Source organism: Diceros bicornis, chromosome 18, assembly GCF_020826845.1.
Source record: "Diceros bicornis minor isolate mBicDic1 chromosome 18, mDicBic1.mat.cur, whole genome shotgun sequence".
Classification (NCBI taxonomy): Eukaryota; Metazoa; Chordata; class Mammalia; order Perissodactyla; family Rhinocerotidae; genus Diceros; species Diceros bicornis.
Window position 1 is genome coordinate 28,172,085 of NC_080757.1, and position 25,434 is coordinate 28,197,518.

Sequence of the window (25,434 nt, forward strand, 5' to 3'; positions counted from 1 at the left end):
CGGGCCGGCCCTGAAAGCAGAATTCTTGACAGCAACAATGAAAGCCAAAAAACAAGGAAATAATATCATTAGATTTTTGAGATAAAATTGCTAGTCTAGAATTGTGCCCAAAATAAAGACATTAATAGTAAGCAATAAATGAGGGAGCACCAGATCTACTAAAAAAATAAATTTCTAAAGAATATTCTATAAGAAGAAAGTAATGATCCCCCCAAATTGGCTGAGATATAAGAAATGTAGAAAAATAAAATGTGAAATATAAAAGTAAATAAAATAAGTATTGTACAAAATAATAAAAGTGTCTAATTTGTGACTATAATTTTTAAAAGATCTGAAATTTGGACAATGGTATATAAATCAGGAAAAGATAGCTAAAGTGTTCTAAAGCTGGGGAGCATAAAAATAGTACTTGATAGAAACAAGTCCAAATAGTCCAAATATGTCAATAATCAAAAAAAAAACATAAACAGACTAAACTCATCACTTTAGAAACAGACTGAAAATTGTATTTTTTAAAAATCCAGGGGCCAGCCCTATAGCGTAGTGGTTAAGTTCAGTGTGTTCCGCTTCGGCGGCCTGGGTTTGCAGGTTTGGATCCCAAGCACACATCTACACCACTCATCAGGCCACACTGTGGAGGTGACCCACATATAAAGTAGAGGAAGACTGGCAGGGATGTTAGCTCAGGACTGATCTTCCTCAAGCAAAAAATGAGGAAGATTGGCAACAGATGTTAGCTCAGGGCTAATCTTCCTCAGGGGGAAAAAAAAAATCCACGCTTTTTCATAAGGACATAGAAAGAGAAAAGACAAATGTCATTATTAGGGACAGAGAATATAATGATAAAAGGTTCAACTCACCAGGAAGATGTAACAATTCTAAATTTGAATGCACCTAATAGAATACAGCATCAAAATTTATAACATAAAAATTGATAAAAATATATGCAGAAATGGATAAATCCAACATTATTGGGAGATTTCAAAACAACTGTTAATTACTGATATTTCAAACCAAACAGAAAACAAAACAAAACATTCAGCAAAGACAGATGATTTTAATAACACAATTAAGAAACAAAATGTAGGGAGGGATAGATATAAGATTCAGCATCTGACAATTAGAGAATACAGATTTTTTCATAAGCCACTTATGATTAAGCGAAGAAATAAGTCTCAACAAATTCCAAAGAATTGGCATCACAGACCACATTCTCTGATAACCCAGAAATTACATCCAACTTTAGTAACAAAAATATAAAATTTCCACATATTTAGAAGTTAATGCACAGAATTCTAAGTAACTATGGGCAAAATAAGAGAAAATTGAAAACTGCTCAGAACTACTAGAACCAATAAGTGAATTTAGCAAGGTCACAGGATGAAAGATCGAAACCAATACTCTTTCTATTATGTACTTGGAATAAATAATTAGAAAGTTAAATTTTAAAAAATTTCATTTACAATAGCATCTGAAAACACGAAATACTTAGAGATAAGTTTAACAGAATATGTACAAGATCTATTCTAAAAAATAAGAAAAGAAATTACAGAGGACCTAAGCAAACGGGGAAATACACCATGTCCATCCTTTGAAAGACTCAATATTGTTACTATGTCAATTTCCCTCAAACTGATATATAGGTTTAATACAATCTCAATCAAAACTCAAGCAGGCTTTTTTCTTTTAAGTCGAAAGTGATAATTGGATTCAAATTTATATGGAAATGCAAAGAACTCAGAATGGCCAAAACAATTTAGATAAAGAACAAACTTGGAAGACTTGCACTAATTGATTTCAAGACTTACTTTAAAACTGTAGTAATCATGACAGTGTGGTTATGGCAAAAGGATAGACCTAGATCAGTGGAACAGAAGAAAGAATACAGAAATAGACTCACACACATATGGTCAATTAATTTTCAACAAACGCACAAGGCAATTTAATGGTGAAAGAAAGTCTTTTCAACAAATGGTACTAGAATAACAATATTCTTATGAAAAAATGAACATCGACTCATCTCTCATATGCAACAACTGATTTGAAATGGATCATAGATCTAAATGTAAGAACTAAAACTATAAAGCTTCTAGAAAAAAAAAAGCAGGAGAAAATCTTTGCAATCTTGGGGTAGACTAATATTTCTTAGGACTTCAAAAGCATGAAGCATAAAAGAAAAAATTGATAAATTGGACTTAATCAAGTTTAAAACCTTTTGCTCTTTGAAACATTGTTTAAAAAACCAAAAAGGTAAGCCACAGAATGAGAGAAAATACTTGCAACACATATATCTGACAAAGTTCTTGTATCCAGAGTATATATCTCTTTATACGTATGTAATAGTAATAAATAATGAAAGTGTGTTATATAGGTATGGAGATAGAAAACCTGATCAAGAAGCAGAAAAGAGGGCCCCTCAAAAGCCTCTTGTATATTTGGAACTCTATATGACAGACATGGCAAGATAGATCAGTGGGGAAACGAGAGACTGTTCAAATTGGTTATCCATACAAGAAAAGAAAATTTGGATCCTTACTTCGAATCATGCACAAAATTCAATTTCAAATGGATTAAAGATTTAAAAGTCAAAAAGCAAAACTTTTAGGAAAAAACATAAATACCTTTCTGCCTTGGCGTAGGGAAGGATTTCATAAGACACACAAAAGAGCTATCCATAATGGAAAGACTGATAAATTAGACAACATTGAAATTCAAACTTAAATTCATCCCAAGATATCTTAAGTGAAAAGATAAACCAGGGAAACACATAACTGAAAAGAACTAGTAGGCAGATTATATAGAGTTTAAAATATTAAGAAAAAGACAACCCTACAAAACTAAAATAGGCAAAAGACATGAAGAGGTATTTCATAGCAGAGGACATATGTATGGCCAATAATGAAGATATCTACTTGGCCTCACTGACAATTAAAAAACATAAATCAAGATCACAATGAGATACCATTTGTATCCATTATCTTTTGCTGTATAACAACTTAGCTCCAAAACTGAGCGACTTAAAAAATCATTTAATACTTCTCATGATTGTATAAGTTAGGTTGGGCAGTTTTGGTCTGGGCTAGCTCGGCTCTTGAGCTAGGCAGGTCTCTGCTGGGGTGCCTTGTCTTTGCTCCACATGGTCGCCGATGTCCCAGTAGGTTAGCCTGGACTTTTTTCATATGGTGGGCTCAGCGTTCCAAAGAGCAGTAGGAGAAGACAGGACCCAATGTGCAAGTGCTTTTCAAGCCTCTGTTGTGTCACACTTGCTAATGTCCCCTTGGCCAAAGCAAGTCACATAGCCAGGGACAGAGTCAAGGAATGGAGTAACAGACTCTAGAAGCAAATCATATTGCAAAGGGGTATGCATACAACGATGAGAAGAATTTGTGACTATTCTGCAATCCATCACTCAATTTTACACTCCACCACACCATTCTTACATGTAGTCCTTTGGCAAAAATTAGGAAGGATCACAACAGCAAAGTCTGGGAAACAACTTGTAAAGTTGAATACTGGCATACTCTAATGCTAGCAATTCTATGCCTACGTATATAGCCAAAAGAACGTCTTGCACATGTGAAGAGCTGATACGTAAAACAATATTTTTAGTAACATTGGTCTTAAAAAAGCTATAAACAACTCAAATGTCCACTGTCTGGAGAACAAATAAATAAATTGGGGTAGAGCTACATGATGAAATATTATATAGCAGTGAAAATGAATTTTTCATTTACTCATTTAACAAATATTTACTGAGTACATAGTATGTGCCAGGCATAGTATGTGCCAGGCATAGTTTGAGATGCTAGAGATAGCACTGAACAAAAATTCAGACACATACAGACAGTGATAAGTGCTACAGTGAAAAATAAAGACATTTGATATGTGTGCATATGTATGTGTTTGTGCACAATTTTTAATAGAGTGGATAGAGAAGCTTTCTCTGAGAATCTGACATTAGAGAAAAGCCATGTAAAAATATGAGGAAGAACACTATAGGGAAAGAGAAAAAAAAGTGCAAAGACTTTGAGGCAGGAGCCTGCCTGGCATGTTTCACTTACCAATAGTTATTAAGGATACTGATAAATTCAAATATTTAAATTCTTAAATATTAGAGTTTTGCAGGTATAGAGATCCTAGGGATAGCTCTATGATTATTTAATAAAAACTAAAGAAAATTTCTCCACCCCATAGAAATAGTATGGAAATCTCCTACAGATAGATCTCAAAAACTTATTACGGGCAGAAGAACCTTGTATATGCTCTTGATTAAATGCTTTTGGCAATGTGGAGACCTGAAAGCTTCTGGAAGGAACTAGACTCAAGAATGAGAGAAGCGGCTAGTCAGATCAACCAATTTGACTTTACTGGACTTTATTCTGTCCTCGTCTAGACCACAGGACAGCATTTGACAGAGCTGACCATTTCTTAAAAGAATTCTAAATAAGTAAAAACCTTCACATGCTTTTATATATAAATACTATATAAGAGAAAAAATGAAAAATCTTGCTCCCCTCTGCCCCTCATCTGTCTAGTACTCTCTCTGCTAGATGTAACCACTTTTATTAGTTTTGTGTATCTGATCATTCTTCAAACACTCCTTAGCCTCCTTTGCCAGTTCTCTTTTATCTCACCTGGGCCCTCTCTTTTCCCTTATCTCCCCAAGTGACTTACCTGATTCCATAGTTTAAAATATTAGCCTAAATTTGTATTTCTAGTCCTGACCTCTAGATCTGTATACCTAATAGCACCACTCGTATGATTCCTAAGCATCTCAAATTTAACATGTCCTTTCTTCCCTATCCCCATCTCCCTTCTCATAACAAACCTGGTCCTCCCCAAACCTTCCCTCTCCCAGTACTTGGCACAACCCTCCACTCAGTTACTAAATCAAGACGCCTAGTCATCCTTGACTCTTCTCATTTCCTTACTCTTCACATCTAATCCAGGACCCAGTCCTATTCCAAATATATTTAGTATCCACCCACTGCTCTCCACTTTTTTGCCACTACTCTTGTTCAGGCCATCTTCATCTCTCACTTAGACTACTGCAATGGACTCCTAACTTCTTTTTCCATTTCTATTCTTGTCCCCTTCAATTCATCCTTCACATATGACCAAGAGTGAACTTCTTATAAATCATATTACTCCCCTACTTGAAATTGTAGAATGACTTCCTATTGCACTCAAAATTAAATCCAAACTCATTTCCACAGCCTGCAAAGCTCTACATAACCTGCACCATGAGTATGCTTCCTACCTAATCTCATGTTGCTGTATTCCAGAAGTACTGTGCTAAAGTCTCACACGGGCACATATTCACATTAACTCTCTCTCAGACCCTTGTTGGTTTCCTTCATAACATTTATTACACTATGTTTATTCTTTCACTTCTGTATTTATTTTTTTCTCTATCAGGCTCCTGAATAAAATATCTGTTTTTGTCTTTGTTTCCCATTGTTTTCCCCAGAACCTGGTAAAAAGCCTAGGACACAAGATATTTGTTTACTGATCGGATGAATGAACAGATACAGCGATAGATGTCATTGAAAAAGGATCTTCTGATGCAAAAAAAGTAAGTGCTAGAAGACATCATTAAACATCAAATTCCCAAATTTCAATTCTCAAATTCTGTGTTAAAGTTTACACAGATAACGTAAACTGTTAACAATAATACACAAAAGGCTGAGATAATAGCCTACAATGCCTCATTTGGTTAAGAATCCCACATATGTTGTAAAATATTCACAAAATGAAATATACATATATATTTATTGAAACTTCATTAATAATGAGCAAACAATAATCAAGTAAGCAGCAATATAAAGACATGATTTCAAAAGAGGGTTGGGAAAGAGTTGTTAGCAATTGCTCAGCAGACCACATGATGATAACGATCATGGCACTGTTCTAAATGCTTTACTTATCCATTTAACCCTAACAATAAAGGTACTGACTTCACTGTCTAGGAGGAAACTGAGATAGCAAGAGGTTAAGTAACTAGTCCAAGGACTGCACTAGTAGAGCTGGAATTTGAACCAAGGCAATCTAGCTTTATAGCCCTGGCTCTTAACATTAGCTATCCGGTCCTTCCAGAAAAATCTATAAAGACCAAGGTTATTATTACAGAACCTTGAGAACAAAAGAAAACATAACAATGAACTACTGAAAAGACTATATATTTCTGGATAAGGCCAAACTCTTGAGCAATTATAGTTAGACCAGCTGGGATAGGATTACTCAATGGGTGGCCCCTGCTTAATGTAAAAAGGCCTTAAGCTTTAAGTATCATCTTTTATCTGACACAGAAAAGTATCTCCTGTTCAAATTTCCAAAACCTTCAAGGAGCATAACATTTTTAAATGAGCTTTACATAAGAGTTTACATAATACATAATATCAGTTCAGCAAACTCTACACAAAGTTGCTTTCCCAGACAAAACAAGGAGTTTCTTGAAGCAATAAACACTTTAGAAATTACCCCCCAAAATATTTGCAAGTCTTTGTGAAAGCAGATTATTAACTAATATAGCACCAAACAAGTTATCACTTCAATTCATCCAGTTTGTTTCTGAGGTTACTCAAGATTCTCTAATCTGGAGTTTATTTCCATACCAAAGAGAGAGAGACACCAACAAAGAGCATTAGGACAAAACAGCAATGATAATAAGCACCTGGCACTATAATCTCCAAGAAAGGGGAGGGACAAAACAGGTTTTGTGAAATCAGTGGAAGCAAAGCATTCCCAACAAGTCAAAGAATTAACTTTCCTACAGTAGCTATTTACCCAGGATGAAATAATTAGAGAAATGACTACATAGATTAATAGACAATTAACACAGAATATTAAAATTACAAGCAGCTTGGGGAAATTTTTTTAGCAGGAGCAAAGAAATTAATACAGCTTCTTCCTACTCATTAGCAACAACTTTCACTCAGCAGAGACATGTGTTACAAAGATCCTTTCTGTCTTTTCCACTTGCCAGAAAGAAGACACCTCAATACCTCACAGCAATGAAGCACGAACTCAGAATAACTATTCTGAAAAATAGAACTAACTTCTTTTTCTCTTTCCTTATTCCATTCCACTGCAAATCTTGCCAAGCACAGTGTTTTTGTTTTCCTAGAATTTACAAGACTAAATCAGCTAATTTAGGAAAGGAAAAAAATATACACTATATAGATCCTTTTAATACATATAGATCCCTTTAATATATAAGAGAAACCAGTGTCATGCAAAACAGGAAATATTACCAAACCATATAAACATGCTGGAGACAATTTTAGCAGAACAGAAAGAACACTTGGGCCTCATTTCCAGTTCAGGTTCTGGCCCTACCTAAGCCATATGACCTCAGGCAAGCCAATTACTGATTGTTTCTGGGTCCCAATTTTCTCCTCTGTTATATGAGAAGAATCTCACTATATGTTCATAGAGGTTGCTTCTAATTCTAAATATTTCTATCAGTAGGTTTTAGTGAAATCATAGTTTCTTGCTTAATATAAATAAATAAGGCTACTTCTAACCTTTAGTTAACTATACGTAAGCACCAAAAACTTCAGCTTCCTTTGCACTTGGAAATTCTTAAGTGACAATACATGATGACCAAGACAGATCAGATTTAAACTCCCAAATGCGAAACTATACTCATTTTCCAGTCACCTACTTATTAACCAAGATGACTAATTCAGTGGATTACAGTATCAAACTATTCTTGGTTAGCTTTTATTGTGTTCAAAAGTAGGGCAAAGATTATCTTAGAAGAGTGTGTAATAATGTTTTCAGATAAATAGCACACAATATAAAAGATCAAATTTTGAAATGATGCAAAGTAACAGTATTCTGCACTGATACATTTCCAGCTTTCAGAGTAAAAATGACAATATCACCATATTTTCATTTTTACAGTGATTTCACATTTACTATCTCACTTAATCACTGTGACAATCCTATGAAGTAAAATGAGCAGTAAGTTTATCAACACAATCCAGAAGAGCTCAGAAAGTTAGATAACCTGCCAACTTGCACTCAGTAAGTGTTGGAGCGCAGACTTCAATCCAGGTCTTCTGATTTAAAATTTAATGCTCTTCAAAATCCTAAAAAGCAGTAATTCAAGCCAAAGGTAGGAAGAAGTTGTAAAAATGAGAAAATCTGGATAATCAGTCCAGATTTTCCGGACTGAATTGATAACTGAATTGAACAAAAAGAATTTAAGATCAAGTTTGGCAGTTATAAAGTCAATAAGCAAATTTACCAAACATTAAAATTAATGATAACATCTAATTTATATAATTCTACATCTCAAAAATCTAGTCACCTTATTTCAAAGACAAGTGTGAAAAAATTTTCTAACTCAAAACTAAGAACAATATGTAAATTAAACAACAAACTGATTAAAGTAGCTATAGGTAAACCACTAAAAGGCATTAAACCATTTACTGAAGTAAATCAGAAACTTAGTTATTCTGGAATGTGAGTCACAGAAATTAAACTTTACTAATCAAGCAGGATACATCCCTCAAAGGAAAAAAAAATGCTTCAGTGTTTTAAAATAATATAGGCAAAGAAGTAAAATATAAAAGATTTCTACTGTAGAATCATTTCACACCTACACAAATTGGCCACATTTGTCTGGGAACCATCATTTCTCTTTCAAAGGTCAATAAAAACATAACCGAGAAAGAATAAAATGTTGCCTAGTAAATAATAGTAAATAATAGTTTCTCACTGTCATCACTTATACTAAGAATACACAACTAAAATCAGAACTAATGATAACACAGTTAATAGATATTAGCAGTCAGAACATTAAATTCTCTATCATTACAACACTAGAAATACTTGCACAAGCTTCTCCAAAGAATCAGTGCAATGTGTCTACAAAATTTCTGACAAGCCCCGAAAGAGAACTGAAAAACATTAAAGTTAGGAAAAAGAGCTATGTTGCTGAGATAGGTAAACAGTGCCAGAGCCTATACATTATGAGATTTTTGCATGGAGTTGCAGGAAAACAAAAGATAATAGTGTAAAACCTACTGGAGGTCATAAGTAATCTTAGCAGGGCCACATACGGCTTCCTGGAATTTTAGCGATTAAGCCGACCTTCACGTTTTATTGCAAACCCTCCACTGTAATGAAATACACGGGTCGGAGGAGTCAGGGATTTGGAAAACGCAGAGGACCCTATTCCTCATGAAAGTAGTGGGACATAACGTGAAGTTCCTCCGCAAGAGATCTACGGAGCGAAGGCCCCACCCTCTTGGCCACCAACGCTTTAGATGGCACTTGCACGCCTGAATTTTGTTTAAAAGCGGGTACATTTAGCATCATGCGCTAGTGGTTGGGGAGGACAAGAACGCAAACTGACATCCTGAGAAACAGCTTGGTCATCAGCAGGGAAGCTCTTCTCCATTTACTCTAAGGTCCTAGACACCCAGGGAGGAAGAGCAGACGGGTACTCTACAGAAGCTTCGAACGGCTTCCAAGTGCGCGGCAGTAAGAGCGAATCATCCGGAGACCAGTGCACGGGTTCAGTGCACCGGTGGACAACCACGGGGAGCTGTCCCAAATAACCCGGCTACCGCCAGACTGAGAGATCTAGAGTCAGCAGCGCCCTAAAACACTGCTTGCACAGTGCCCCAATCCTGCAAGATCTAAGTAGGAGAGCTCCGGAAGAAGCCAAGCTTTGAGGACAGTCTCAGACTTCCGTCCCTAATTCTCTGCGCTGGTTTACCTACCCGCTCTGATCCCGGCTTCTCCGGATCTCAGGATCCTGGAAGCGGCTCCCGACCGACTCTCACACGCGCCGCTGGGATCCGGCCAACCGGAATTCTCTCACGTCACTTCCGGTCCGTTTCCCCCCCGGGAGACCGCCTCCAAAAGAGAAACGTTCCCCTTACCCTTCGGCAACCTAAGTCGTTCGTCGCGGGATTTCAGTTCGGCTCTGGGTTCGGGACCTGTGGGCGGGGCGAGAGGAAGGATGACTGTTCTCTGCGCGGTGCTTGATCCGGAACTTCTTGTCAAGGGACCCCGGAAGAGGTAGCTCGCACGATAGAAACGTGTTCGCTACCGAGAAGTGAAGAACGCAGAGGCGCGAGTGAGGCGGAGGAGAGGTGCTCTAGGTAGGTTGGCCCCTCACAGGGCGAAGGAGAGGGATGTCGATCACCATTCTCTCTCCAGCTGGAAGATTTCTTCCCACCTCATTCCATACCCCCCCCCTTCATCTTCTCCTTCCTAAACTGTCTTGCGCCCAGTGGTCGCTGGATCCTCTGTTCCTGTTCTGCCAGTCGTCCTTTGAAAGAAGGGGCCAGGACCTAGGGAAAGCCTTTATTCAGGCAGCGTCGATGCGCTCGCCTCGACTGTGAGAGAATACCAGGCAGGCCTTACATTCTCTGTCCTATTTATTGAATACTTACAGCATATCAACTTGTTGAGTCTTACGAGGACAGAAAAGGTTTCTAAGAATATGATCGAAAATTTTGCCCCCCTGTGTCACACAGACATAATGTCGAGAGAAGTATTTAATCCTTTGACATTATACCCCAGGCACTGTATAGACACTGAGAATATGATGTACAGTGGTTATGTATAAGTGCTACAGCAGCTCTGAAGAGTAAATAATTAAGACTGACTGGGGCCGGCCCCGTGGCTTAGCGGTTAGGTGCACGCGCTCCGCTGCTGGCGGCCCGGGGTTCGGATCCCCGGCGCACACGAGGAACCGCTTCTCTGGCCATGCTGAGGCCGCGTCCCACATGCAGCAACTAGAAGGATGTGCAACCATGACATACAACTATGTACTGGGGCTTTGGGGGGAAAAAAAAAGACTGACTGGAGGATGGTAAAGACTTCAGAGACAGGTGTCATTTGAACTACGCCTTCAGGGGTGAAAAGGATGTTTTTGTTTGTGACTGTGTGTTTAAGTGGAGAAAAATAGAAAATAACTTCAGGGAGAGATTGCTGCTTGAAAGGACCTAGTAATTTGGTGTGGCTGGATAGTACAGTATGTAGCAGGAAGAGCGGGTTAGAAGGATAAAGTAGCTTATAACCGCATTGTGTAGTGCTTTGAATTCGTGCTAAGGGATTTATGTTTTATTCTTTAGGCATTTAGCCAGTGATTTTTGAGTAGGGAAATTATGGAATCAGATTTGTGTTTTAGAAGTATAATTTTAGGGGCAGATGGACTAGGATGAACTAGGTCACACACGGGTGAAGCAAATGTGGAAAAATTAGAGGTAGAGAAGTTAATTTTTGGCCAAGAGATAATTAGGGCACTGGTAGTAGATAAGGAGATTGGTTTAAGACAGATAAATTCCACAAGGTTTGGTGACCGGATGTGGTAGGACAGAGGAGGAAAAGTCCAGGGTTACTCAAAAATCAAGAATACAGAAAAAGGAAGTTTGAGAGGGAAGTGAGGATACTGAGTTCAGTTTAGGACATAGTTTAGGGTACTTCATAGACATCTAAGTGGTGATATCTAGCAGAAGCTGGAAATTCAAGTTTAGAACCCAGGAAAGGCTTTAGGAATCCTCAGCATATGATGATTTGGGAATAAATGAGATGGTTCATCTGACAAACTACTTGTCTGCCTCCTCATACTGGAATGTTATCTCCATGAAGAGTGGGACTGCTTTTTGTTCAGTACTCTATCTCCAGGATCCAGAACAGTGCCTGGTGCACAATAGGCCCTCAATAAATATTGATTGATTGATTGACCGGAAAGAGAGTATATAGGCCAGCACCGTCCAGTACAACTTTCTTCAGTGATGGAAACATCCTGTATCTCGCTGTCTGATAGAGTAGCTGCTAGCTGCTTTTAAGTTGATGAGCTACTGAGCGCCTGAAGTGTGACTAAGTGCAACTAGAGAACTGAATTTTTATTTAATTAATTTAAGTGTAAATAACTGTATTTGGCTAATGGCTACTATATTGGACGATGTAGGTATAGACTGGAAAAAGGGCCAAATGTGTAAGCTTGGGTAACATGTAACATCAGGGGCAAACAGAGGACGTAGAGCCTGAGGAGACTGTGGAAAAAAGCTATCAGCTATTATCAGGATGATGAAGGGGTGCAAGTTGGGTTAAAGAATTCAAAGGAGGAAAGTTTTTAAAGTTATCAGTGAGTAGTGCAGAAAACTCAAGATGAGGCCTAAAATGAGGCAACTACATTTGGCAATTAGCAAGTGTCTGATTCCTTAGCAATTTCATTGAGTAGGGAAGGGAGGCAGGTAATTGAAGTGTAGAGGTAAAGGGAAGAGGAAAAGTGAGGCAGTGGTTTAAGGGTCAAAGAGGATTTTGGAGAAGTTTTTTTAGGTTAGAAAAGACCAAGGAGCAGTAGCCAGTGGAGTCAGATTAATGGGTGGAGCATGGTTCAGGAGGTAAAGGGGTCAAGAGCATTAGTGAAAGGGAGTTCAGTCTGGCAGAGGAATTAGGAGACACCAGGAGGAGGTTTTTATAGGACATGTTTGTTTTGCAGTGCCATCATTGCCCAGGATTATCTGTTAGGCTATGAATATTTTTACTTTAGTCTCAAGCACTGGGTTTATTAATATGTGTATAGTAGATACACAGAAAAGGGGACAGGCTGAAACACCTTTTAGAGGAGTTAGATGATAATCTGATTAGGCTGATGAGATTAGAACATCCTAAAGAACAAAGATGTTAGTATTAATTTTAACATTTTAGAATTAGAGACCTCATGAGATATGAGACAGAAGCAATAAACAAACTTGAAAATTTCTGAAACTTTCTCTGCTTTCTTTTTTTTTTTCCCTTTTTCTCCCCAAAGCCCCAGTAGATAATTGTATGTCGTAGTTGCACATCCTGCTAGTTGCTGTATGTGGGACGCCGCCTCAGCATGGCCAGACAAGCAGTGGGTCGGTGCGCGCCTGGGACACGAACCTGGGCCACCAGTAGGGGAGTGCGTGCACTTAACCGCTAAGCCATGGGGCCGGCCCCTCTGCTTTCTTTTCCATTGACTCTTTTTGGTGTAGTTTTTAGGTAAAGTTGAGAAGTTTTCTATCATGACCTTTAAATGAGTATATTTTATATTGCTCTTTTAGTTATGTTACTGTGAATAAGCAGCTTCTCTGATCCTTATTTTTCTCATCTTTAAAATGAGGCTAATAATATCTTCCTTTTATTTTCATAGCAACAATAATGGAAGTAAAGGGTTTAACTTGTCATCCAACACATTATAGTCCTCTATATGTAGTTCCCTTCTCCAGATATACCCAAATCTAGTATATGGGATATTTGGTTACTTTGTGAACTGGAAAGTGGTGCAGAGAATCCTTCTAATTGTTGACATAGAGGTTAGTATACTTTTTTATATAATTGAATATTCGTTCAATTTGGAGTCTGGTTGTTACATTATCAGAGAGAAGTCCTGCTAATATGTAAGCATCATGTTGTAACTAAATGACAGATGCATTATGAGATAATGTGTGTTCTAATAAGAATTAAAAAATTTTTTTCTGGCTGCAGAGGCATCTAGAGCCATAAAGTACTATGTCAGTACAGCCCTGTCAGCGTATCAGGCATGCCAGTGAAAGAGGACTGAAACTAGGTGCTGATAGCTTACCATATGTGACCTTCTTAACCTATGGCCACTCCACATCACTGTGCTTTGATCCCTGAGTGTCCCTAAATGTTCATTTCCTCAGGATTCTGTTTTAGCTCTTTCTTTACTCTATATACTTTTCCCAGTGGTCTCATCCACTTTCATCACTTTGGTGACCTCGGTTATATGTTAAAGTCTCTTAAATCTGTATTTCTAGCCTAAGCTTATCTCTTCTGACCTCTAAAATGGTATCTCCTTTTTTTTTCTTTTTTGCTGGACATCTCTAACCAGGATGTCAAACCAAATGTAATAATCTAAAACTGATTGCAGTATCTTTTACTTTCAAACCTGCTATTTCACCAGAATGCTCTTCATCAGTAAATAGTACCTCCATTCTCCATTTGTTCAAATCTAAGTGTCATTCTAAACTTCTCCCTTTCTTGTATCACCAGACTTGCAATTAGTCACCAAATCATAGAGACATGCCTTGGCTGCTTCTTTCCTTTCCTATTGCCCCTACTGTTGTCCAAGTGACTGTCATCTCATCGTGACTACTGGGGAAGGCAAAATAGAGTAGTGTTAAGAACACAGACTCTGGAATCAGACTACCACTTACCAGCTCTGTGAAGTTGGGTGAGCTACTTATAGTCTCTGTACCTCAATTTCCACATCTGAAAAATGGGGATAATAATTATATATTTACCTTAAAGGACTGCTAGGTGTTAAAAGAGACAGTTCTTATAGAGTGTTTAGCCAATGCCTAATAAATAGCAAAATACTTCGCAATTATTAACTATTAGGATTATTACATTATAGCAGTCTCCTAATTGATCCCCTGTACCTGTTCTTGCCAACTTCTAATTCATTCTTTACACTGAAGCCCCAGGTGATCTTTTAGAAAACAATCATTTTCCTGCAGCAGCTTCCCATTGTCCTTAGGGTAAATTCCAAACTGTTTAACATGGCGTAGAAGGCCTTCTATGATTTGTATCCTGCCCTTCGTTCTCACTTTATTCTCTGCCACTTTTCCCCTCCATCTTTCAGCTATCTAGACGGCTTTCACGTCATTTGACATACCATATTTTTCTCTTCTGGCTTTCCCACTTGGTGTTCTTTCTGCCTGAAATGATCTTTCCTCCTTCTATCCTCTTACTGTTTGTTGCATTTTAAGTATCATATTCTCAAGGAGACCTTCTCTGACTTCCTAAACTGAGCTAAAGCCTTTTATGTACTTCCCAACACCTTTTCATAACATTCACCACCCTTGTAATTATTTGTCTGTCTCCTCCACCCATCTATGAACAACTGGCAGTGGCCTGTATTGTTCATCACTATATACTTAGCCTAACAAGGTATGTGCCTGGCACATAGGAAGCCAGCAAACATTTGTTTTTTTTTTAACTTAACTTCTCTTGGCCTCAGTTTCCTGATTTTCAGTATAGAAATAATCCTAACTTCCCAGTTATGTGGATCAAATGACATATACATTCAAAGTATCAATGAGCTTTGAGCTATGAAAACATGAAGTTTTATTAAAATAAAATGAAGGAAATTCAAAATTAGGATTGGGCCACTTCCAAACCACTACTAGAAAGTAAGCTCTGTGAGAGAAGGGACTTTTCCTGCTTTGTGCACTCCTGTATCCCCTAGACCCTGGAGCAGGGCCAATCAATATTTGTGGAAGGAAGGCGGCAATATATCATAAAAATAAAAGAACTGAGAAGGCATATGAGCTTAGTGACACACTTCTGACTATACTTCAGATACCCATTCCTGTAGCTACACTCTGGAATTTGTATCACCTTACAATGTTCCATTTCCAGAATAAAACCCCAGGCATCTCTCTAACCACAGCCATCTGCCTTTCCAGCTTACTTCATCACACTTGTTCTTTAATAGCATATGGATATCCTTCTATATCACCGTCCTGTCTTTAAATCATTCTCTAAGAATATGAATTTCGTGGTCTGTCATTTCAAACATTCTAGCCCTCACTCTAAATTCCCTTACACCATTGTGTCCTGGTGCTTACTCTTAGCAAAATTCAAACCTGGATAAATCCAACTATCCATTGTAATAGAAGGGGAGGATGAATGAAGAATGTGGCCAGATTTGTTTGTATGTTTGGAGGCAGTGATTGGGTGGTTTTAGTCTTTTGGCTTCTATTTTCTCTGTGAAGTATGAAGTCATCTCTTCTTTATTTGTACTTATACAGAGGCTGCTAAGTACTGCTGGAGAAAATCACAAGAGGTCAGTATGGTACCATTATAAAATCATCGTTAATCTTAACCGTGTTTTCAACATTCCTCTGCAATCCTGCCGTGTTTTGCTGCAACTTTTATTTCAGTCTTCCTCTTCTCAACTCCAGCTTGACTTTTGTATACCTCCCTCCAAGGAACAACTTCTGCCTCCAAATCCACAGTCCTACCTGCATCTAAAACTGTCAAGTTGGGAAAGGTGCCCCTTCTTTGCAACACCAAATCCCTCTGTACGGAGTTTAGGTCTCCTCCCACCCTAGTGCTTTGTGTGTGTTTTTTTGTTTGTTTTGTGAGGAAGATCAGCCCTGAGCTAACATCCAATGCCAATCCTCTTTTTGCTGAGGAAGATTGGCCCTGGGCTAACATCTGTGCCTATCCTCCTCTACTTTATATGGGACACTGCCACAGCATGGCTTGACAAGCGGTGCATCAGTGTGTGCCTGGGATCTGAACCTGTGAACCCCGGGCCACCAAAGCAGAGCACACGCACTTAACCGCTGTGCCACTGGACCGGCCCTGTAGTGCTTTTTTTTTTTAATTTTTTTTATTTATTTATTTTTCCCCCAAAGCCCCAGTAGATAGTTGTATGTCATAGTTGCACATCCTTCTAGTTGCTGTATGTGGAACGCGGCCTCAGCATGGCCAGAGAAGCAGTGCGTTGGTGCGCGCCCGGGATCTGAACCCGGGCCACCAGCATCGGAGTGCGAGCACTTAACCGCTAAGCCACGCCAGCATCGGAGTGCGAGCACTTAACCACTAAGCCACAGGGCTGGCCCTGTAGTGCTTTGTATAGTTAAATATTCTTTCTCTATCTTGAGCATCTACCTACGTTTTCCCTGGCTCTATCCATTGACAGTTAAATATGCTCAACATTTAAATATACTCATCTTTCCATCTTTTTTTTTTTTTAAACAGTTTTATTTATTTATTTATTGTTTTACGAGGAAGATCAGCCCTGAGCTAACATCCAGCTAGTCCTCCTCTTTTTGCTGAGGAAGACCGGCTCAGAGCTAACATCTATTGCCAATCCTCCTCCTTTTTTTTTTTTCCCCCCCAAAGCCCCAGTATATAGTTGTATGTCATAGTTGCACAGCCTTCTAGTTGCTGTATGTGGGACGCGGCCTCAGCATGGCTGGAGAAGCAGTGCGTCAGTGCGCGCCCGGGATCCGAACCCGGGCTGCCAGTAGCGGAGCACGAGCACTTAACCACTAAGCCACTGTGCCGGCCCTCATCTTTCCATCTTAAGACAAAAAAACAGGGCTGGCCCAGTGGTGTAGTGGTTAAGTTCACGCACTCTGCTTCGGCAGCCTGGGGTTCACATGTTCGGATCCCAGATGCAGACCTACACACTGCTGGTGAAGCCATGCTGTGGCAGCGTCCCACATACAACACATGTATTTCAATATATAGATGCTTAGATACTATTCCACTAGAAAAAGAAAAAACTGATGGTTGTTTGTGCCTATACATACACAGAAAGCATTATGAATCCAACAGTCTCAAATGTAGACTGATATAGGTGTTTTAGTGGTGACTCTAATACCATGAACAGCTTTGCTGGGGTAACAGGAATTTCTAAAATAATAAAGGATGATTTTCCTTTGTTTTATATGATAGTTACACTTTTGGTAAATTCAGTGTATATTAAAACTATGCAAAAAATACTTTGTGTTCATATATCAAACTCAGGTTTTAATAGTCTCAAGTATTAACAGTTTTTCACCTACAATAATGTCCAGTGGGATAAATCTGCACTTTGTAAGACTTTTAGCATTCCATGCTCAGGTCTAGTAAATATCAGCAGTGCACTTCACTCTAGCCCCATTATTGTGACAGCCAGGAACTTGTCTGAGGGGTTGGTACCATCCCCAATTGAGACCCACTGCGTTACAAAGACACAAATAAGCACTATATTCCAGAAAAGGGATGAGTTATTTTTGGTTTCTTTAGATCCTTTAGGCATCTTGGTAAAACAGAACATTTCCTTTCTCCACACGACTTAGAGAAGACTGAGGAACAGAGCTTTGTTGTATCCAAGAACCAGAGATACTCTTCACTTTGAGATTCAAAATGACCTAAACTGCTTCACCTGTTGTCTTTTTTTTTTTTTTTGGTGAGGAAGATTTGCCCTGAGCTAACATCTGTTGCCAGTCTTCCTCTATATTGTATATGGGATGCCACCACAGCATGGCTCGATGAGTGGGGAGTAGGTCTGCACCTGGGATCCGAACTTGCGAACGCCAAATCGCCAAAGTAGAGCACACGAACTTAACCGCTACGCCACCTGGCGGCCCCCTTCACCTGTATTCTTGAATCTTTTCTAGTACACAGAGGAGAAAAAATGGTACACTCATAAGACCCAAAATATGTTTTGCCTTTTTCCTGGGTGACCTCATATAGTTTTAAAATGTTGCTGCTTGTATATACTGGCAGGGTGTTTTATCTGATAAGCCTCTAACTTTTCACTGCTAGATAGTGAGCTTTTTTCCTTTCCTTTAAGATGCTCTCCAGATCCTTGGTTATGGAATATTTGGCTCATCCTGGTGCACTCAGCTTGGCTGCTGGAGTTGTTTGTGGCATGTTCCTGGGCTGGGGCCTCCGTGCACACTTTGGGCTGACCCCCAAAAGCTCGGTGAGCAAGACAGACATGGAGACTGGAACTGAAGCAAGCATCTTAGGAGAGAGTGGGGAGTACAAAATGATTCTTGTGGTTCGAAATGACTTGAAGATGGGAAAAGGGAAAGTGGCTGCCCAGTGCTCTCATGCTGCTGTTTCTGCCTACCAGCAAATTCAAAGGAGAAACCCTGAATTGCTTCAACAGTGGGAATACTGTGGCCAGCCCAAAGTGGTAGTCAAAGCCCCTGATGAAGAAACTCTGGTTGAATTATTGACCCATGCAAAAATGCTGGGACTGACTGTAAGTTTAATCCAAGATGCTGGACGTACTCAGATTGCACCAGGCTCTCGAACTGTCCTAGGAATTGGGCCAGGACCAGCAGACCTAATTGACAAAGTCACTGGTCACCTAAAACTTTACTAGGTGGAATTTTGTATGATGGTCCCACCACCACAAGTGTTTGAAACTGTCAAATTCTAACAATAAAAGTTGAATGTCCCAACTTCAGTATTCTTGAGATGAAAATCCATTTCTGTGTTCTTCTATTATGTACTTGGCATGATATAGTTAAGTTACCTTGGGTAAAAATAAAAAAAAAGTTGGTTAAATGGTCCTGGTGGTTCAAGTGATAGGTGCTAAACCAAAAATATTTAAGATGAGAGAAACAGGTCACAACAAAATTAGATTATGAACAGGAAAATTTCCTATGCGTGGTTAGGTTTCTGTGTTGAGCTCTTTTTCTTCCCCGAGACTATGTTGCTGTACCCCTCGGAGGATCAGGGATTCAAGGGTATTCCCATTGAATGCAAACTACCGTTTGTTTTCCTGCTGTCACTTTTTGCATGATTGATAGCCTACTTCATTAATAGATATAGTATAGCCACCCACAATTATTAATAGATCATGTTATAGCCATCCACAGTGAGAGTGTTGTGGTTTAGAATGTAACTTCCTGGATTTTTTCTTTATGTATCAGAGTTGAGGTTTTATAGCATTGATATAACCCACCTGTGCGGTGTTTCATGTTCTTTTCCCCTGACCAACACTGGCCAGATGTTCTCCGCAGAGGTTCTATATCATAGCCTATAAAAATTCCTTTGCCTCCCCCCTTTCCTAACAGTGAAGGCATTGAAACTTGTGAAGTGACGTGTATGGACCTTGAAGGTGGTAATGGGCCCATGTATGAGTTTATGGTAATTGGGAAGAAGTGAATGTAGTGTCATCCCAACATCTCACTGTTTCTTTACCTAGAACTTAAAGAACTAGACAATTCAATTATTTAAGGGCACTTTTATTTCCCTCTTTATACACTTAGCATGACATAATTCCAATAATTACCATACAGCTGCCCAGAATATGAAGAAGTTTCCAGCTCTGAAAAGCCACATAGCTTTCTGACTTCTTGCAAAAAGCCATTTTTCCTGAAAACCTTTTAGGAGGATCCTGACAGTTATTTCTTTTTTTTTTTTTTTTACAGTTTTATTTATTTTTTTTGTGAGGAAGATCAGCCCTGAGCTAACATCCATGCTAATCCTCCTCTTTTTGCTGAGGAAGACCGGCTCTGAGCTAACATCTATTGCCAATCTTCCTCCTCCCCCCCCCCCAAAGCCCCAGTAGATAGTTGTATGTCATAGTTGCACAGCCTTCTAGTTGCTGTATGTGGGACACGGCCTCAGCATGGCCGGAGAAGTGGTGCGTCGGTGCGCGCCCGGGATCTGAACCCGGGCCACCAGTAGCGGAGCACGTGCACTTAACCACTAAGCCATGGGGCCGGCCCCGACAGTATTTCTAAATTCAGTATATCCCTAAGAACTATGATGATGCCAGGGCGAATTTTGCTAACAGCCACATGGGAAGTGGCTCCAACTCTCCATGGTTAACTTCAACAATTAGCATCAGCTAGCAGTTAAATTTCGACATAAGCAGCATGATAGCACAACTTCAAAGTCTAAGGTCAGTGGAGTCTGTGGGCAGAACACTAAAGACTACTGTGGCCAGTTAGTCTTAAAGGTGCTGATATTTGGTCAGTTTCACAGTTTACACTGGCATATATATGACAGCACAGGAGAAGTTGCAACTGTGAATGATGCCACAGTAGCAACTGTTTCTAAATAGAATGTTTATACTGAATTCGAAAGTGATGCAACAGTATGTAACTGAGTTGAAGAGAAATCAATCCTAAATGCATGATTCTGGCTCAGGTAATTTCTGAGGCTTGCCTCAGAGACTGATAGCTCCAAGTTCAAAGCGCATTCCCAACAGGATGGCCTGCTGTGGCTGATTCAAGTAATTGTAATAAGTCATGGCATATCTACTAGGATGAATAGTATACAAGTTCTGGAAATATGTGATGCTTATTTCTAGTTCATCTGTACATAGTATTTATTTTATAGGGTTCATAGTCTTATAGTTCTCAAAGTTTATTCTACAGAACCTGTGGGGCCTCTGGGGCCTCTAAGACAATTTCTGGGGGTCAAAACTATTTTCCTAATACTAACATTATTTTTTTCTTCACTGTGTTGACATTTGCACCGATGATACAAAAGCAATGGTGGGTAAAACTGCTGGGACCTTTCACAAATCAAGGCAGGGGCACCTATTTGTACAAGTAGTCATTGTAATTTTCACTGCCCTACACTCACACTAAAAAAAAGCTTCACTTACATGTCCTTGAAGCAGTAACAAAATTATCATTAAATTTGACCCTTGACTATTTGCCTTAATATTCTGTGTAACAAACACTTCTGGTGCACTCCGAAGTATGACTGTTGTCTTGAGGAAAAAGACTTGTGTGGCTGAGTCGTGAGCTGAACCAGCTGCTTTTGTCATGAAACATTTTTACTTGCAAGAAGTGACAAAGTCTAGCTGTCCAGATCTAGGTGTTTGGCAGATATTTCCTCACAAATTAAATAAGCCAATCACTTCAAGGAAAACAACTGACAGTATTTTGGAAAACTTGTATCTGCCTCTCCTCCAAGCTTCTCAAAACTTAAGATTTTTCCCATAAGATTAGTGTTCCTCACAAATAAGGTTTTTAAAAATATAATGTGTCAACATTTAGAACTGTGTAACTTAGGAAATCAGTGTTTTCCACACAATCTATACATGAAGGTACAAATCATGCATGGGTAAAAGATCAAAGTAAAGATAGATCAGTGGATTTTAATAAAAACTTCTCATTTATGGTTTAAGATTCCACATTTCAACTAACCACCGTATCTGAAAAGGCTATTTAAGAATCGTCCTGCATCATATAATGACGTTTTGGTCAATGATGGACTGCATATACGACAGTGGTCCCACGAGATTAGTACCCTAGGTGTGTAGTAGACTATACCATCTAGGTTTGTGTAAGTACACTCCATGATGTTCGCACAACAACAAAATTGCCTAACAATGCATCTCACAGAACGTATCCCCATTGTCAAGCAATGCATGACCGACCGTGTAGCCCATTATAGATGGTACTTAAGCGGCAACTCAGTATCACAGGACATAGCATCAGATTAAAATGGGGCTTTTTTGTTGTTTAAAAAAAATTTCTTAAGTATGCTAAAAGAAAACCTTTACTAAAGTATTTTAGGGTCCAGCCCGGTGGCATAGTGGTTCAGTTCATACGCTCTGTTTCAGTGCCCCGGGGCTCACGGGTTTGGATCCCAGGCCTGGACATACACACTGCTCATTAGACCATGCTGTGGCAGCATCCCACATACAAAGTAGAGGAGGCATGGATGTGAGCTCAGGGCCAGCAAAAAGAGCAAGACTGGCAACGGATGTTAGCTCAGTCTTCCTCACCAAAAAAAAAAAAAAAAAGGTATTTAAACTTGTTTCTATCAGGGAAGGGAAAAGAGAGACTTATTATTCCATTGATAAAAACCAGTTGATTGCAAGTATGGGAAAGGTCCAGGAGAACAAATCTTGACTCTGAAAACAGTGAGCTCCCAAGGACCATTACTGTTCTCCCTCTTGATTTTGATTACAATGAAGAAAGGGGGCAGAGATCCAGCAGAAACAGAAGTACACAGGGCCTGAACAGCAAGATGTTTCCACCATGACAAACCAAAAAAGGAAATGGGGTTTTCCCACTGATACTATAATTTCCTATAGGAAAATGCGGGGGGAGGGGGAATGAAAGGTGGATAAGGGCAGGAATTCTAAGTTTTTAAAAACCCTTCTGTGGAGCTTATGGTCATTTGCCTGAAATATTAGAGTTATAGAGCAATACAAGCCTAGGTAGGGGGCTCTCTAACTCTACTGAGGATTAACAGTGAAATGAATTTAAAATAACATTCTTAGCCATAAGCAGAAAGGGTTGGGTTCAAACAACTACTAGTTAAAAAAAAAAAAAAATCAACTTAAACTTCTCGTAATTTGGGGACCCTTACAATTCATGGCAAGGAACAGCATGTTAACTACAGGCTTATATACTTTTATCTCCAGTTACTATAATTTAACATCTGTGATCTGTTCATTTAAATGAAATGCTTAGATAAAAACCTAAAGTGCCACTTTTTAAAATGATGGTGTTAGCCAAAATGCAGCCCACTATAGTACTGACTGGTTAGGACTACTGCATGTACCTTATTAACTACACAAATGTACATGATGTAATGCAGTGTTTTCACATGTCCCAATCCTCATTCCACTTCTGCTTTCACACCTCCCGATACTGCCTCAGTATCCAATATGAAACTACCAAAACCATGGTTTTTTTGCTTTACGTTTGAGAGGTATTTAATTAAAACTGCCATTCTACATGTTATTTCCACAGTCCAGTAATTTATTTTAAATTTGAGTAATTTCAAATTCCACAAACAAAACTGAATAACAGCAATATTTTGTTTGAATTCTCTCTTCTGTACACTCAGTGATCTAAAACACCACAATATCCAACATACACAAACCTCAGGGAAGGGTTAGTAAATACACACAGATTGGAATCATGGTGCTCTTTGTTCCTGAATGGAATGGTCCCACAGAAAAAGCACAGGATACAGCACAATATAAGGGCACCTGTTACATATGAAGTGAGCAAAAACACACTAGCATTTTCTATATGCGTAATGAGGAAACCTGCATAGGTTAGAGGGCCTTTTATGCTCATTTAAGTCAGGCAAGTTGTCTGTAATGCATTTTTCAAATAATTTGGAGAGCACTGCAATCCAATGTAGGATATGCTGATTAGTGTTGTCTTTGTTAGCACTGACAGTCTTGCATGGTCACATACCAATATTTTTGCTTTAGCTTTTTTTTGAATAAAAGATTTAAATGCATTTAGACAATACATATTGTAAGCTGTTTACATACACTAAATTTAAGAGATTCAATATTAGAGTTTTTTTTTTCTTTAAACACTACAGAGTGCAAATCAGGTTCTTCACAACAGATTGAATATTAAGCAGTTCTTCAAAGAATGAGGGGGAAGAAAAAAAGCGCAAGTGAATAAAACATTGAAACTATTCCCCTTTGAAAATAAATTCTAAAATGATGCGGAATGTGAAATAAGCTTTTAACATAGGTGATCAAAGTTTATAGTTAGAAACAAAAAGTAGTCCTTCATGAAATAAAGGTTACAAGAACATGTGCCTGTTTTTCCCATTATAAACTGAGAAGTGGGTAGAGACGATGTTTCAGTACGAAAATAGGTGACTACAGGATCAGCTTTCCGTCTCACATGCTGTACCCAAAGCCAGGCTGTGGCTGCCCATAGGGTGGTGCAGTATAACCATAGCCAAAAGGTGCCTGGGGAGGGACTGCAACACTGGGTCCTGCTGTCAGCATCAACTGGGGCTGACCTAAAGAAGAAAACACAAAGGAGCAGGGGTAGGGGACAAGGAGGTGGGAGAAACTGTTAGTATTGTAAAACTATCACACTCCAATCTCCCCTACTCTAGTGACATAATCACAACTTATTTAGAATGAGTTTTGCAGGGGCACTTTTCACTGTCACAATTTTGGCATGACAGTCACGCTAAGAAAGGTCCTGCCTAAAAAAGCCAACAAACAGTGCAGGGCGGAGGGCCAGAACTCTAACAGTAACTATGTTACTTGATATCATTTAAAGCAATATGCACATGCATGCTTGACATGACTGGGCAAGACATCTGCCAATAAGCCTATCACCCCATGGTATTTGGTGAAATATAATCAGCACAGGAAAACTTAATTTTTTAATGGACATGCTTTTAACACAACTCAACTTAAAAAGTTAGAATTACATTTCTAGTTTAAGCATGTCTAAATGGTAATGAAACCTAACACATTTCTAGCAAAGAATCCAGTACTAACTTAGAGAAAGCAATCAAAAATAACAAGACCCACTCAACTATGCATTAGGTATGAAATACATTAAAGCATACAACCTCTTTCAAATACTACGTTAATACTCTTATGAAGTTTAAATAGTTGTTGACCACACCAAGAAAACAATCTGTAGAGAACCTGGCTTATTTAGAGGGAGAAAATACATAACACCTCTCCCCACTCCCCTCAAAAAAGTACTCTATCTCCCACTAGAATGTAAACCTAGACCAAGATTTCTCCCAGCACAAGTGACCTCGTGTCTCTCCTTTCTCTGAATAACAACCAAAACCCGTCTTTAGTGAGCAAATTCTTTTTGGAAACTAGCAGTTTATAAAAATCACTTCTAACCGTGATATTGACATCTATCTTGAAATTCAAACCCCATTTTCAACTGCCTACAAGGACTATCCATTTAAACACCCTGAGGGCAAGCCAAATTCAGTAGATGCCCCCAAATTATTAACCCACCCTGTTTTTGTTCTTACTGTTTCCTATCTCAAATATGTCAAACATCTTGCTCCCATCCCTAAGAATCTACTATATCTTCTCCAACTTGATCAAAACTACCCTGGTCCACTAAATTTCCAAAGTCCTTTTTGTCTATGGTAAAAAGGAGATAATGCTATATTTGTATAGTATCATTTCCTTTAGCAGGTTGAGATAGAGTGGCCATAATTTTATGCCCTCCTCCAAAGAAC

General features: G+C 38.9%; 3 protein-coding genes across 5 annotated transcripts in view; 1 reads left to right on the forward strand and 2 right to left on the reverse strand.

Annotated features, from left to right (window-relative positions):
* The window catches only part of VMP1 (vacuole membrane protein 1), a 124,088-nt gene extending 114,225 nt beyond the window's left edge, over positions 1-9,863 (reverse strand). Inside the window, exon 1 of the mRNA XM_058560517.1 lies at positions 9,738-9,863. The gene's annotated coding sequence lies outside the window, so the exon portion shown is untranslated. The remainder of the gene's footprint in view (positions 1-9,737) is intronic.
* A 2,273-nt stretch (positions 9,864-12,136) lies between these two features.
* PTRH2 (peptidyl-tRNA hydrolase 2) lies at positions 12,137-18,962 on the forward strand. 2 transcript variants are annotated; one of them, XM_058560519.1, is made up of 5 exons: positions 12,137-12,996; positions 13,148-13,310; positions 15,774-15,808; positions 17,767-18,160; positions 18,317-18,962. In XM_058560519.1, exons 4-5 carry the CDS (start codon positions 18,158-18,160, stop codon positions 18,854-18,856), a joined length of 543 nt encoding a protein of 180 aa, XP_058416502.1. In that variant the 5' UTR covers positions 12,137-12,996; positions 13,148-13,310; positions 15,774-15,808; positions 17,767-18,157; the 3' UTR covers positions 18,857-18,962. The 2 variants fall into 2 exon arrangements, with proteins under 2 accessions (XP_058416502.1, XP_058416503.1); XM_058560520.1 differs by lacking the exons at positions 12,137-12,996; positions 17,767-18,160 and having other exon boundaries at positions 13,056-13,310.
* A 4,228-nt stretch (positions 18,963-23,190) lies between these two features.
* Positions 23,191-25,434, reverse strand: part of CLTC (clathrin heavy chain) — a 65,451-nt gene continuing 63,207 nt past the window's right edge. For both annotated transcript variants that reach the window (XM_058560512.1, XM_058560513.1), the window contains one exon: positions 23,191-24,228. In XM_058560512.1, the coding sequence (XP_058416495.1) occupies positions 24,104-24,228 (125 nt within the window). In that variant the 3' untranslated portion in view covers positions 23,191-24,103. The remainder of the gene's footprint in view (positions 24,229-25,434) is intronic.